At 56.8% G+C, this 15,161-nt stretch overlaps 1 protein-coding gene across 1 annotated transcript; it reads right to left on the bottom strand.

Moving 5' to 3' along the window:
- Positions 1-837: 837 nt before the first annotated feature.
- On the bottom strand, positions 838-11,344 carry MAPK13 (mitogen-activated protein kinase 13). Its single transcript, XM_081141128.1, has 12 exons — positions 11,122-11,344; positions 10,199-10,328; positions 8,944-9,002; positions 3,683-3,791; positions 3,483-3,512; positions 3,101-3,148; positions 2,863-2,977; positions 2,631-2,702; positions 1,976-2,055; positions 1,688-1,766; positions 1,424-1,597; positions 838-1,167 (listed from the first exon to the last, which is right to left on the bottom strand). Exons 1-12 carry the CDS (start codon positions 11,238-11,240, stop codon positions 1,088-1,090), a joined length of 1,095 nt encoding a protein of 364 aa, XP_080997254.1. The 5' UTR covers positions 11,241-11,344; the 3' UTR covers positions 838-1,087.
- Between the last annotated feature and the right edge of the window lie 3,817 nt (positions 11,345-15,161).

Raw genomic sequence — 15,161 nt, 5'->3', positions numbered from 1 at the left:
TTGGTCCTACCAGTTTTTCAAACCCAGACAGCAGGATCCCAGCCATTGTCAGGTTAAATCTCAGCAGAAATGGACAACCATTCCCAACGGGGCAAGAGCAGAACAGCTTTCTGTAGAGCCTGGAAAAAGCCCGAGTCTGCCTCTGCAGCTCCCAGTCAACGGGCTGCTGTTGTCTCATATCTTGATTGCTTAACACCCAAAATAACCTGCATGCTGTGTCTCACCAGCTGCAGCTCCCTCCACGACTGTCTTATTTTAGTGGCTGAGCATGCTTGGCGCCGAAACGGAGCACCGGCCCGGAAAGGGCCCTCCCTTGTGGACATCTCGAGTGGGCTGATGAATGTTCCCCAAAAAGCCATGTCTACCCGGAACCTCAGGAAGTAACCTTATTTGGAAATAGGGTCTTTGCAGATACAATGAGTAAGGACTGAGATGCGATCATACTGGATTAGGGCGGCCCCTACATTTAGTAGCTGCTCTTCTTGTAAGACAGACACACACAGGGGAGAAGGCCCTGCGCAGACAGAGGCAGAAAGTGGACTGAGCAGCTACAAGCCAAGGACACCGAAGATTCCGGGAGCCACCAGAAGCTGTGAAGAGGTGAGAAAGGCTTCTTCTCTAGGGAGGGTGGCGCTGCAGACGCCTTGACTTCAGACTTCTGGCCTCCAGAATCGTGGCAGCATGAATTTCTGTGGTTTTAAGCCACCCAGGTGTGGTCAATTGTTTCGGCAGCCTTATTAAACCAATACACCATCATTGACGGAGACCCCTCCCCCAGCTCAGCCCACCCCTCTCGGCCCCACTACAGCCGAGCAGGAAAGGACCCCACGCACAGGCGATTCTCCAGACAGGTATTTAATGTGGCCGGGGATGGTCACTGCTATTTCCTCCCAGCCAGCATCTTTGAATTCTGCATCTACTGGGCCTGTTTCCTGCACAAGGACAGGGCCCTCTGTCCTCTGCTTGGAAGGTTATAATCCAGGAAGGGTTCAGTAGTGACAAATAAATACTGGTTCTGGGGCTGTGTCTGGCAGGGGGTGTCCCATGGTGGTCCCTGGACTCAGCCAGGGATCCGCTGGACGAGTCATCACAGCTTCATGCCACTCCGGCGTCGTGAGTCCTTCCGGGCAATGGGGCTGAAGTTCACAATCTCCTTGTAGATGTGCTCTGGGAAAGGCAGGGGGCTCGAGGTGGGTAGGGGTGCTGAGGGCAAGAAAGAGCCCGGCCCCTGTCCCCACAGGGACAGCATGGAGTAAGTGAGCCCCGGGAGGAAGAAGTGCACACAGGAGACAGTATCTGAGCAGAGGGAAGGAAGCCTAGTGTCCAGGAGGGCGGAGGGCCCGAGGCCGGGCATGGGAGCAAAGGAGGCAGAGACAGGGAGCTGCGGCAGAGGCGGAAGGAAGGAGCCCGAGGCCCAGCTTACGCTTCCATTCGTCCACTGTGAGTTTCTCATGTTCTAAGGAATCGTCAAATTTCTGGGCCTCTGTCTCCTCCTCAGGGTCCCGGAAGGGTTCAAAGAAGGGGTGGGCCAGGGCCTGCGAGGCCGTCAGGCGCTTGTCCACGTCCAGCTCCAGAATCTTCTCCAGCAGGTCCACGGCTGCAGTAAGAGCATGAGCCTCACACCCGGGCCTGGGAGAGCCAGACCACCCACCGGGGCAGAATGCAGAGGCCCAGGCCCGAGACTCACCCTGGGGGCTGGCGCGGGGGAAGAGCTGAGAGAAGTCCTTCTTGGGGCTCTGTGGCAGGGACTGGATATAGGCTTTGGCCTGGAAAACAGAAAAGCACTGACTAATCTCCAACTGTCAGCCCCTTGGGGCTCGGGCCTTGGGGTATAGAGCAGGGATTCCTGAAGGCTCAGTCAGTCCAAAGTGGGTGAAGGCAAAAGCACCTGCCGAGGCAGAGGGGCACAGGTAAGCCCCCCTTCCCAAAGGCCTGCGGCCCGCCTGCCCCGTCAGCCCAGGCCGTTGCCACTCACCGCCTTGTCATTCAGCTTCTGCACAAACTCTGCACCTGGCACCCCGGTCACTTTCAGGATCTGGGTCAGCTGGTCCAGGTCTGGGCAGCAGGTTAAGGCTCAGCCTCAGTCTCTGCCGACGGGTCTACAGCTGCGCTTCCCTCCGGCCCTCAATCACCCACCCAGGCCCCGTGGCGACCACCCGGGCTCCAGGCGCCTAACTCCCTCCTGCTTCGGGAAAGGTTCACCCCTCAGGACTCGGGTCTCTGGAAGGCTTCCCTGGGGGGGCCAGGTTAGGGTCCCTCCCACACGCGCTCCTGGATGTGCTGCCGCGGGCCCACATCCCACCGCATCGCCTTCGCCGGCTCCCGAGTCTCCCCACCCTCACGCTCCAAGCTGGGCAGGGCGGACCCGCAGCTCGGCAGCGCCTGCCCGGCACACACACGCACACACACGCACACACACACGCACGCACACGCACACTCAGTCAGCGGGCGTGCCAGAACGTGAAGCATTTCCCCCATCGTGGTGGAGTGACCGGTGGCCACGTTCCAGCGTTCTGCTCACTGCACCGTGGGCACCTAGGGCTTCCACACTGAGAAAAAAGATCTAAGTAAGAAAGTGTCTGTGGAAGGGATGAATCCCTGGATGAATTCTCTTTCCCAGCAAAGGATACAATCTTTCCCCTTGAACAGCGTCTTCCCCGTCAGCATCTCAGCCATGATGCAGCCCACGGACCAGATGTCCACTGCCAAGGGAGGGGAGGAAGTGTCACCTGGACCGCTGACCACGGCCCAGTGGGCAGTCAACCCGGAGACACCAAGATGGCCTTTGGGGAGGTGCCAGAGAGGACCCCGAGCCCCCGCCCCAGCCCTAGCATCAGGCGCTCCCTGCAGCCGACCACTGACCAGTCTGGTTGTAGTGCATCCAGCTGAGGATCACCTCGGGGGCCCGATACCAGCGGGTCACCACGTAGCCAGTCATCTCGGCGTCCGCATGCCGTGCCAGCCCAAAATCCAAGATCTATGACTCGGGGGACATGGGGAGGAGCTTGCTGAGGAGAGGAGGCTCCTGGAGCAGCTTCGGGGGGGCTGCTGTGGGAGAAGGGCCCACCCTACCCCGGCTGACCCTGCCTGGGCCACTCACCTTCAGCTCACAGTCCTCGTTCACGGCGAGGTTGCCCGGCTTCAGGTCCTAGAGGAGAGAGAGGGAGCGGCAGGCAGAGAAGCAGAGATGGGAGCTTGTCCCTGCCTGGCCACCTCCCAGCATGCAACCTCACCCCCCCACCCCTCGCCGGGGGTCCCTCTCCTCATTGTACATGAGGGCCGGACGGTGTCCTACAGGCCCCACCAGCTCAGGGCTCACTTTGCAGCTTTTCCCAAGTTTCCCAGAACACGGCTGGGTCTGAAAAATTCACATGTCAGATCCCCGATGTCCTGAAGGACTGTGCCCTCCCTCCATTTCCCCCCCTCCCTGGCTGTGGAGCACCCTCCGGGGTGGGAGGGACCCCGGTGGAGGCAGCACTCACCCTGTGGATGACGCCAGCCGAGTGGATATACTGTGTGGGGGAGAGAGAGGAGGGTGGGTCCCGCGCCTAGCTTCACCCCAGGCTCTACGGGCTGGCCCAGAACCCCCCGCCCTGTCACAGTGGGCTCTCTTGGCCCAGGCCTGGCAGCCCCCAAACCTCAGGTCTCACCACCCCCTGCGGTCCTCCAGGTCCCCACCCACCTTAAGACCCTTGAGCATCTGATACACCAGGCACTGGATCTTGTCCTCACTGAACTCCATGCCCATGATCTTCTGCAGGTCCGTCTGCATGAAGGGCATCACCAGGTAGCTGCAAGGCACGAGGGCTTCTGTACAGTCCCGAGCCTCACCCAGCCCGGGTCTGAGCTTGAGGAGGGGCAAGAAGCTGGGGCCAAGCGGGGGCCCCCGAGATGACCTCCGAGTGTAAGCAGAACCAGTCCACCCACAGCCAGCCAGGGCCCCGCACGGCCTCCTGGCCCCTGGGGCCTGGCTCGGGGCCTGGCCGCAGCCGCCGCCCTTGGCAGAGCTCGGGGCAAGCACTTCAGCGGGCGTGTGCTCGGGAAAACCAAATGCAGCTGGGCTCCCCCTCTTCAAAGGTGCCCTCTCCCTGCCTCCTCTGCGCCCCAAGAAAGCCGGAGCTGGGAGTTAGAAACATCTCCCAGTACTTCCTTCTGCTTCTGTCCAAATCTCCTCTCCCCCAGAGGGTCATGCCTGGCCGAGATGGCTCCGGGAACAACCCCAAATGCCTGCCCTTCCAAGAAGGAAACAATAAAACCATTTCCAGGAGGGCGGAAGAAGGAAGGAGGCGGCCGTCTTAAATGATTGCGAAACAAGCCGAGGTCAGCGAAACGTAACTGTTATTCAAGGTAGTGACAGCAAAGTCCAGAACAAAAACGATAAAGATGGAAAAGGGAACACTAAGGGGGGGACCCACAAGATGTGGTGGAGACCCCCTCCATGCGCCTGTGACCGAAGCCTTCTGCCTGACCACACGCCGCCTCCTGCCCGGCCCTGCTCCACGCACAGTCCCCTCCCGCCTTTGACTTTCACCGCCGGTGGACCCTGGTTCTTTCTTCTTGGCCCACAACTTGAAGTCGCACTGTGCTAGAGCTACCTTTCCTCGACCTTGTTTCTTAAGTAACTGCCCCTTCTCCCTCTTTCTCTCCCCTCCAAACCTCTAGAAGAGTGGTCTACGCATCTGCACCCCACTGCCTTAAATCCCGGGCCTCCAACAACCTGGCGCCTGCTCTCGCTCCACCACCCAAACTGCTCCGATCGAGGTCCCCAGCAACGGCCCAACACCCCCCTGGCTCCCTCTCTTCCCATGTGGCGTCGCAAAGTCCGACGCTCCCTCGAGACGCTCTGCCTCTGAGGAGGTGCCCTCAGCTCTTCACCTGCGCATCCTCCTGGACCTTCTTTAACTGATATTGTCATCAACAGGATCACGTCATGCTCTGTGCTGGCCGGTCCTGGGCTGCGTTACCGTCCACGGTGACGGTTCCAACCCAAGTCCACATTCCTAGTGCAGACCTTCCTCTCTGAGCTCTGGATTTCCTTGCGACTTCTGAATAAACACGGGAATGTTCACGGGCTCCTCAAAAGTGAAGTGTCCAAGTTCATTATCTTTCTCCCAAGACCTGCTCTCCCTCCGCCTTGTACTCCGAGCAGGAAAGTGGCACCCCCTGACCTTCGCACCTCTCCCTGCCACTGCGTCCCCCGGGGTCTCAGGTCAGCCCATCAGCTCCACCCTAGATGGCGGCCTGGGTCTCGAACACAACCCTCTAGGTTCCCGCTCCCAGAGCTGCTCCCTGCTCCTTTCTTACTGCCACCACAATACATCCCCCAAATCTGATCCGGCCACGTCACCTCACTGCTCAAAACCTCTGTGGATTTGAAGATGCCTGAGGGATCAAATCCAGACTCTTAGCTTGACCAAACCAGTCACACCAAATGTCTCAATATTGCCTCAACAGTCCAGCCTCTTCCGTGTGCCGTGGCCTCCGCTCTCGCAGCTCCTGCTGCCTGGGACGCCTTCAGCCCCTTCTACTACCCAAGGCAAACTTCCACTCATCCTTCAGCACTGAATTCAAATGCTGCCTCCGCTGTGAACCCCCCGAGGCAGCATGCAGTCCTCAGCACTCTACTCACGCCTAGAGCACAGAGCACACTATCAGCATTCACTTAGAAACTGCACCCTCACCCCACCTGGACCCCTACCCCGCCAGAGGGGCTGGTCATGTTAAATTCCAAATGCTAAGCCCAGCAACTGGCATTATAGAAAAAACTCCATTCAAAACATACTTCAACATAAGGAAGGCCATATAGGACAAACTCACAGCCAATATCCTACTCAACAGTAAAAAGCTAAACGTGTTTTCCTTAAGATCAGGCACAAGACAAGGATTTCTCTTTCACCACTTTTATTCAACATAGTACTGGAAGTCCTAGCCACAGCAATCAGACAAGAAAAAGAAATAAAAAGCATCCAAATTGGACAGGGAAAAGTAAAACTGTCTTTATTTGCAGATGGCATGATACTGTATCATGCCACCAAAGAACTACTAGAACTGATAGATGAATTCAGTAAAGTAGCAGGATACAAATTTAATATCCAGAAATCATGTGCTTTCTTAAATTGTTGTTAATACTCACCTGAGGATATTTTTCTCATTGATTTTTAGAGAAAGTGGAAGGGAGAGAAGGGGAGAGAGGGAGAGAGAGGGAGAGAGAAACATTGATGTGAGAGGGACACATCGATTGGTTGCCTCCTGTATGTGCCCAGATCAGGGCACGTGCCCTTGACCAGGAAGCGAACCCTCAACCCTTCCGTGCTTGGGCCGACGCTCTGTCTACTGAGCCAGACCGACCAGAGCACATGTCAGTTGTATTTGTATATACAAACTATCAAAAACAGAAGTTAAGGAAACAATTCCATTTACAACTGCATAAAAAACCCACACACCTAAGAATAAATTTAACCAAGGTGGTAAAAACCTGCACTCGAAAAATTATAAGGCATTGGAGAAAGAAACCGAAGGAGATACAAATAAATGGAAGCATATTGTGCTCATGGATAGGAAGAATTAACACTGTTAAAATGTCCATACTACCCCAAAAATCTATAGATTCAGTGCTATGGCATTTTTCACAGAACTGGAGCAAGTCATCCTAAAATTTATATGAAACCATAAAAAACCCCAAACAGCCACAGCAATCTTGAGAAAGAAGAGCAAAGTTGGAGGTATCACGCTACCTGATATCGAACTATACTATCAAACCACTGGAATCAAAGCAGCATGGTACTGGCATAAAAAAAGACACATAGACTAATGGAATAGATTAGAGAGCCCAGAAATAAGCCAACACCTATATCGTCAATAGTATTTGACAAAGGAGGCAAGAATATACAATGGGGTAAAGACAGTCTGGTCAATAAGTGGTGCTGGGAAAACTGGACAGAAAAAGAAAGATCACATTCTGACACTACATACAAGAATAAACTCAAAGTGATTAAAAACTTAAACGTAAGACCCTAAACCATAAAACTTTTAGAAGAAAACATAGGCAGTAAATGCTCTGACACTGCTCTTAGTAATATATACTTTTAATATATATCTCCTTGGGAAGGGAAACAAAAGGAAAAAATAAACAAATGGGACTACATCAAACTAAAAAGGTTTTGCATAGCAAAGGAAACCATCAAAATGAAAATGAAAAGACAGCCTACTGAATGGGAGAACATACTCGCCAATGATACATGGTAAGGGGTTAATATCCAAAATACATAAAGAGTTCATACAACTTAACACCATAAAAACAAACAATCCAATTTAAAAATTTCTCCAAAGAGGACATACAGATGACCAATAGACATATGAAAGATGCTCAATGTCACTAATCATCAGAGAGATGCAAATTAAAATGACAATGAGGTGTCACCTCACACCCATCAGAATGGCTCCATCAACAAATCAACGAACTACAAGTGCTGGCGAGGGTGTGGGGAAAGGGGAGCCCTGGTGCATTGTTGTGGGGGGTGTTGCAAACTGGTGCAGCCGCTATGGAAAGCAGTATGGAGGTACCACAAAAAATTAAAAATAGAACTACATTATGACCCAGCAATTCCACTTCTGGGTTTTTATCCAAAGAATTCCAAAACACTAATTCAAAAAGACATATGCACCCCTACGTTCATTGCAACACTATTTACAATAGCCAAGATCTGAAAACAATCTAAGTGCCCATCAACAGCGGATTGGATAAAGAAGGTGTGGTACATATATACAATGGAATACTACTCTGTCATAAAAAAGAATGAAATCTTAACCACTTAAGACAACATGGCTGGACCTAGGGAGTATTATGCTAAGTGAAGTAAGTCAAACGGAGAAAGACAAATACCGCAGGATTTCACTAAATAACAACAACAAAAAACCACCACCAACCAAATAAACCAAAAAAACCAGAAACAGACTCATAGATGTAGAGAACAGACGGATGGCTGCCAGAGGGGAGGGGCGGCTAAGGGGGCTGGGTGAAGAAGGTGAAGGGAGTAAAAAGTACAAATTGGTACTTATAAAATAGTCTCGGGATGTAAAGTACAGCATAGGGAATGTGATCAATAATATTGCAGTAACTATGTATGGTGCCAGGTGGGTACTGCAAATATCGGAGGCTGGGGATGGGGATAGGGGGGGCAGGCACTTTGTGGAGTTTATGATTAGTTGACCACTATGCTGTTCACTTGAAACTAATACAAAATAATACTGAATGTAAACTGGAATTGAAAAATACAATTTAAAAAAGATAAAATGTTATCTCCCTAAAAAATCCCACTCCATTCAAAATTACTGCATTACACTTAAAAGCACGCTAACAAAGAGGCCTCCAGAGCACTTTAATAAGACTGGGGGGAAAAAAATCCACCTTCTCAAAGGTTTCTAAATTTTAGACGAGCCACTGCACTAGCCAAGCCACGCATTTAGCACCGACGCTTTTCGGTTACATATAACTCTGTCAAACACCCCATTAGCCAGAGGCAGCCAAGGCTTCCTGATCCCTGCTTCATGCTAGAAAGAGCCTCACGGTCCAGACCCACACCTGGGCGCCCGGAGAATGTCCAGGTGAGCTGGTGCCAACCCCGTGAGGATGGATGGACCCGAGTATTATGCTAAGCGAAATAAGCATGAAATGGTGTCTTGGTGGCATTAAAGCTGGGTAACACGAAAAGCGGCTAGCAAGCAGACAGCTGTGCCAGGCATGCACCCCACAAAGGCCCTCCCACCTCCTCCTGCCTGCCCTTCTCTCCACCCTTGGCTGGACAGATCTCTCCAGAGAGAATCACACCCCAACAACCCGAAGGCACAGGGACTGCCAGGGCAGGAAGCCCGCTACCCAGAAGAGAGAATCTGGAACCCCCCACCCCAACTTGCTCCCCTGGAACCCAGTGCAGCCAGACTCACAAGTCATGGAAGCTGCGCAGGGAGGAGGCTGGGGTGAAGACATCCAGGAGCCCGATGACCTGGGGAGAAGGGTGCCAGTGAGGGCTCAGCCATGCACAGGACCACCCACCCTTTCCCAACACACCACCTCCCGCAGGAGGCAGGTTCCCAGCCTTCTTGGACGCAGTTAAGGGGCAGAGGCTGAAGAGGAACCCCCCTAATTGGGAGGGAGCACGGTGATGGAGAGCCAGGCCAGGGAGAAGAGCAGGTGCATGTTCCGGTGCTCGCTGCCCCCAACTCTGGGGTTCAGGGGAAGCAGCACAAAACCATGCAACTCATGCAGGGACCCACACGTGGTGAAGGGAATGAAGGAACAGGGAAGGAGCCTTCCAGCCAGCAGGCTCCCTGCCCTTGACCTTGGGTCTCCTATCACCTGACTCTTGCCTGCCAAAGGGCTGGTCCACAGCTGGGGGCAAGACCACCCCTGGCTGGAGGCCGTGGGGAGGGCTGCTGAAGAAGAGTGGGGCTTAAAACGTGCACAAAAATTTGAAGTTGTTATTTGTAATGTCTGCCTTCCAACCCTAGAGCAGAGCCTGGTTGCCAGGTCCCAGGCTGGGCCACTAGTTTTCTAGCTGTTTCTATCAGATAGGACAGTTTAATGGTTACGCACTAAGGCCTGGAGCCCGGCTGCCTAAATTCAAGTCCCAGCTCTGCCACCGACCAACCACACAATCTGTGGGCCTTTGGTGCCTCAGTTTCCCCATGTGTATATAGGCGTTAACAGTACTTATCTTGTGCGACACTGTGAGGATTAAACAAGCTGGTCTGTGCAAAGCTCTTAGGACAGAGCCGGCACATCCTAAGTGCTCCATACTGTCTGAATCTATTATTGCTGCTGTTGTCAGGGTCACGTGGCCAAACAACATTAACTTGGATTCTGGGCACCAGCTCTCAGACCTAGAACCCAGGCCAAGTTCCTCCGAGCCCGTTTCCTCCTACCAGTGAGAGTACATTTGCACCTCACAAAGGTCATTCTGCTCCACTGCCAAACACACCCCTTACACCCCGCCTGGGAAGGAGCAGGGCAGGCCCTGCACCCCATCTTCATAAGGGGGGGGCAACTAGGATCAGAGGCCCTTCTCCTGGCTGAGTCCAGAGCTCTCTGCACCTGCTGCGCCCTGTCCCACCGCAGGGTCAGGGTCAGGGTCAGGGTCAGGGGCAGGGTCAGGGTCAGGGTCAGGGGCGGGGGGCCCGCCTCCCCCCTTCCCCAGCCTACGTTCTCGTGCTGCATGTGCTTCAGCAGCAGCAGCTCCCGGTAGGCCCTCCTGGCGAAGATCTCCGACTGGAAGGGCCGGCTCAGCTTCTTGATGGCCACCTTCTCTCCCGACCGCTTGTCGATGGCGGAGCTGCGGGGCACGGGCGGTCAGCGCGCAGCCCTCCCCCTGGGCCGCGCCATCCGGATCCCGGCTGGCATCGCCCGGGCCACGCTCACCCAGCCCCTCCCGGGCCCGCAGGCCAGGCTGGGGCGGCTGATGCCCGGGCCCCGCGGGCGAGGCGGCGGGGGCAGCTCAGGGGGCGGGGCCGGGGGCGCGCGGCGGGGGGCGCGCCGGGGTCGGGGACACGCAGCCCCGCAGGGAGCCGGGCTCTGCCCCTTGGCCAGTCCCTTCTCCCTCTCGGGGTGCCGTGTACCCGTGACAACGGGGCTCGCCCGGAAGAGCTCTGGGCGGCCCTTGTAAGAACCAGACCCAGGGCTAATCCAACCCGCGGAGACCCCGCAGAGCCAGCGAGATAGGGGGGCACCCGGGGGGGCCCCCGGCCCGCCGCCGCCGCGCGCAGCCCGAGGCTTCTCGCTCACTTTCTACTTCGCCTCCCAGTTCCCCCGATTCGGCCCCGGAAAAGCCCCCGGAGGGTCTTCCGAGCCCGCGGGGCGCTGCGCGCTGGAGTCCCCCGTCGGGGAGGCGGGCGCGTGGCCCCAGGAGCCCCGCAGGCGAGGGGACCCCGAGGCGTGGCCCCAGGAGCCCCGCAGGCGAGGGGACCCCGAGGCGGGGCCCGCGGAGCAGGAGCGGGGCGCTGGCCCGGCCCCGGCCCGCGGGAGGCTCCACCCGACCCCGGGGCCTGGGCGCCCGCCGGCCCCGACGCCCCGACGCCCCGACGCCCCGCGCCCCCGGCGCTCCCAGCGGGCGCGCGCCCGGGACTCACCACACGGCGCCATAAGCCCCGCTGCCGACGTGCGCGGGGCTCAGGTAGGTCTTGGGCAGCTCCCAGGCGGTCTTGTTGACGTCCTGCTTGTAGAAGCCCTTTTTCCGGGGGAGGCTCATCCCGCGCGCCCAGTCTCCGCGCCCCAGCGTGCCTGCTGCGCTCGCGGCCCCGGGGCTCCGGGCACCGACCCGTCCGCGGCCCGGCCGCGCCCTCCGCGCGCCGCCCCCGCCTCCCCGCGCGAGGGCGGGGCCTGCGGGGCACGTCCCGCCTGCGGCCGCCCAGGTGCGCCCGCCCCGCCCCGCCCCGCCCCCACCTGCGCGCCCCGCGCGCGGTGCTGCCCCCGGCGGGCGGCCGGGGCTCCGGGCCGAGGGGTCCCGCGCGGGGCCGCGGTGGGAAGGCGGGGCCCCCCAGCTCCCTGCGGCCCCCGGCTCCGCGGGAACATCTCCCGGGATAGTGAGGACGGTTTGGGAAAAACAAAGCCAAACCCCACAACCTTTTGATGATGGAAAGTTCCAAACATTATACAAAAACAGATAAAATAGCTTTTCACACCTGACTGTGGACACGAACCCCCTGGGGATTCTATTTTATTAACATACAGCTTGTGATTCAGCTGGTCTGGGGCGGAGCCCAGGTTCTGCATTTCCCAGGCCCCGGGGGTCTGGGGGCCACACTGAAGACGAGGGTCTAGTGAACCCCAGGGACCTGATCCCGCAGCGTCACCAACGCGTCAGCTCCCGGTCACTTATATTCCACCTACATCCCTCCTCCCTCATTATTTTGAAGCAAAACCGGGTATCGTATCATTTCATGCATAAATATTTTTGTATCTCTAAAAGATAAAGATTATTTTAAAAACACACCACCAGACCGTTTTTACACCTAAAATGAATCACAGTAATCCTATAATAATCAACTCTCCAGCCCAGGTTGAAAGGTCCCGTTTCATAGTTTTTCTAGCTTCCTAAGGGCCTAGACGGCGATGACAAGCCAGGCCTTCTGCTCCGGGTGTCTGGGGGTGCTCAGCATGAAGGAAACTCTGCTCAAACTAAACCACGGAGGCCTCCCAGGCACGAGGCAGGAGGCAGAGAATGGCGGCCACAAGAGGTGCGGCGCCCAGCCTGACCTGTCCGGCCGCGCTGGCCTGGAAGCGGGGCTGTGGAAGGGATGGGGACCGTTGCTTCACTTTGTCAAGGACAGAGAAGGAGGCTTAGGGAAGGGAAGGAACTTGCCTGTGGCCTGCAGGGTGGGGGTGGGGTGCTCCTTGGGGTGTCTGCAGGCCTCAGGCTCGGTGCCACAGCCCCTCCCTCCAAGCCCTGCAGCCACCCACAGCCTTGAAGACCATTTGTGGGGGAGGAGGGCAGAGCTCCCACAGAAACACCCAGCAGGCATTGCCGGCAGGGCATGGGCCTTGCTCATACCTGACACACGGTAGGATATCAAACACACGTGGAGAATGAATGGGAGGGTCAGCCCATTAGAAGAGAAAAAATATTTATTTAATGAACACCGGCGTTTGCCATTTGCCAGTCATTCTTCTAAGTGTTTTACATACACAACTCCCGCAACCCTGGTGAGAGGCTTGTGAGTCAGTACTGCTGTTGCCCTGATTGTACAGAGAGGTTAAGTAACTTGCTGAAGGTCACACAGCTGGTAAGGTGCACGGCTGGGCTGAAGAAGCTGGCACAGCCCAGCTTTAGGGTGCAGGCTCTCGCCCCGAGGCTGTGCGGTGTCTCTGGGCTGAGAGGCATTGCCCTCGAAGGAAATGGCCGTGTTTGAAACCATCTGCCTTGCCCACGTCATGAGGACATGTCTGCTGCTCAGACCCTGCGTGGCCCCCTCAGTACATCCTGCCCCGAGCGTCTGACAACTCCCCCCCCCCCCCCCCCCCCCCCGTCCTTCCTGCCTCCCCCCCCGACTGAGACCCTGTGGGAGGAAAAGGGAAAGGGCTAGGTGCCTGGGGGGACAACCGGAGTTTCTGACCTTTGGGTGGAAGGAACCCTAAGTCTGCAGTTGGAAGAGTCCTGGAGGCCAAAGTTCGGGACGGCACAGAAAAGAGAGAACTGTCCAGGAGCCTTGGGTTTCTTGGCTGAGGATCCAGTTGTCCCCTGTAGGGACAGGGCTTGCAAACCTGAGTGTGGCAGAGGTGAGCCCAGAAAGGTGAGGGATACGAGGGAAGTGCTCGTTGCCCAAGCGGGTGCAATCCTGCGAGGGCGCAGGCTGACCACTCGGGCTGTGGCCCGGAGCCTCTTAGGCAACGGTCAGGAAGTGACTCAGGCCTCAGGCTCTGCTGACACTGACCCCCGCCTCGGCCTCTCTGGGCCTGTTTACTCAGCAGCCAGGCAGCCCTGGAGAGAAGGAGCCAGTCAGGGGAGTCACAAATGGGCGGGCGAGGAGGAGGGGAGGGCCACTGAGGATGTCCTGGGTGCGGGTGCTCCCCTCCCGCAGCCCCCGGGCTCTTTCCTCTTTGAGCTCTGGCCCCTCTGCTCTGCCCTCCCAGACACTGGCCCAATTTGCAGTGTTGGTTTCTGCCCTAGTAACGCAGAGGTAGGGGGTTAGGGGACCAACTTTGGCGTGAGACCTGAATTTCCACCCTGGCTGTTCCGCCAGCTGTGTGATCCGGGCAAAGTCCCTGTTGGAGCTTCAGTGTCCCCCTTGTGAAATGCACACGAAGGCAAAGCATGACAAGCCTGTCTGAAGCATCCTGGGGTGTATCATTCCAGGTGCAGTACAGCAGCCCGGTGAGGCAGGGCCTGTCCGTGCTTCCTGCCAAAGGTCACCAGAAACGCACCTGCGGTGAGCAAGCTGCGTTCAGGACGCGGTGCAGCAGCAGGGACTGCTCCGTGCGGCCCGGGTGTCTCGGGAAGAGGGGGTTAGACGGCCTCGCTGTGAGGTTTGGGCTGCTGTTCGGTGCCTGGTGGGGTTAGGGAGGAAGGACTTTGTTGTGGATTAGACGCGGTTAGGAGGAGGAGGTGGCTCTCCGGTGGGTGTTTTGATCAGTCTCACCCAGAAGGAGGGACGACTAGGACGAAGGGAGAGCTGTAACGGGAGAGGAGGCAGCCTCCGCTCCGTTAGCTCGATCGAGGATGTTTGGTCATTTTTGTGGCTTGGACAACATTCATGTTTTGTCTGTGTTCAGACATGGCTGGGAGTGGTCTTGATTCTGTCTTGACCCACCGTGGTCACAGATGGCCTTGTCTGTGTCCCACAGGAGCACGGCCAGACCAGCTGAGCCAGGTCAGTTCCAGCCTCACCAAAGCCTTGTGTGTCATTTGCCTAAAGTCATACATGACCAAGAAGGTGGTGGACGTGGCCTTCAGACCTGCTCCACGGTCTGCACATTCAGCCACCAACGAGACTGAGAAATGGCTGTTGCTATAGCATCGTCCCCCGAGTGAGGCTGTGAGCCCTGGGGGCCAGGGACATGGTTTGGCTTCTTAGAGCTGGAACCAAAAGCCCCACGTGATTGTGAGGCTGGCTGCTCACGCCCCCATCCTGACCACCCAGATCCATCTCGCCCCAAACACTCCAGCCCGCTCCGTCCCAAACGGCAGGCCCGGCAACTCAAACCCTCACCACGATTGGCCACGAGACCTGTGAAACAGAAATCGTGATACGCCTGGGGTCCCGAGGGACGGAAACAGCGAGGGAGCCCAGCGCTCTGGCGCCAACTCAGAGGTTCCCATGCTCCTCGGTGCCTTTTAACACGCCACGGAACAATCAAACCCCAAGGAGGGAGGGAGCTGCGGGGAGAGCCTTGCAGAGCTGCAGAGGGGTGCTCCCGGCTGGTTAAGTTAGCTAGCCACTCTAAGCCTCAGTTTCCTCATCTGTCAAACAGGAGAGGGTAATTATACCCATTTCGTGGGGGCATCGTGAGGATGAAAAGAGATGACACGAGATGGCACATAGTAGGCTCTCGCTAGGCGCTCCTCCCCCAGCGTTGTCCAGCTTTGCCTCCCCAGCCCAGGCTTGTGCCGGGAAAGGTCTGGGCAAAGCAGTGAGCTCTGCGGATCTCTGCAGAGGAGCAGGTGTCCAAACTT

This window comes from Miniopterus schreibersii (genome assembly GCF_964146895.1).
Source record: "Miniopterus schreibersii genome assembly, chromosome: 6".
NCBI lineage: Eukaryota > Metazoa > Chordata > Mammalia > Chiroptera > Miniopteridae > Miniopterus > Miniopterus schreibersii.
Note: the sequence above shows the minus strand (reverse complement) of the source record. Positions and strands in the feature narration are given on the sequence as shown.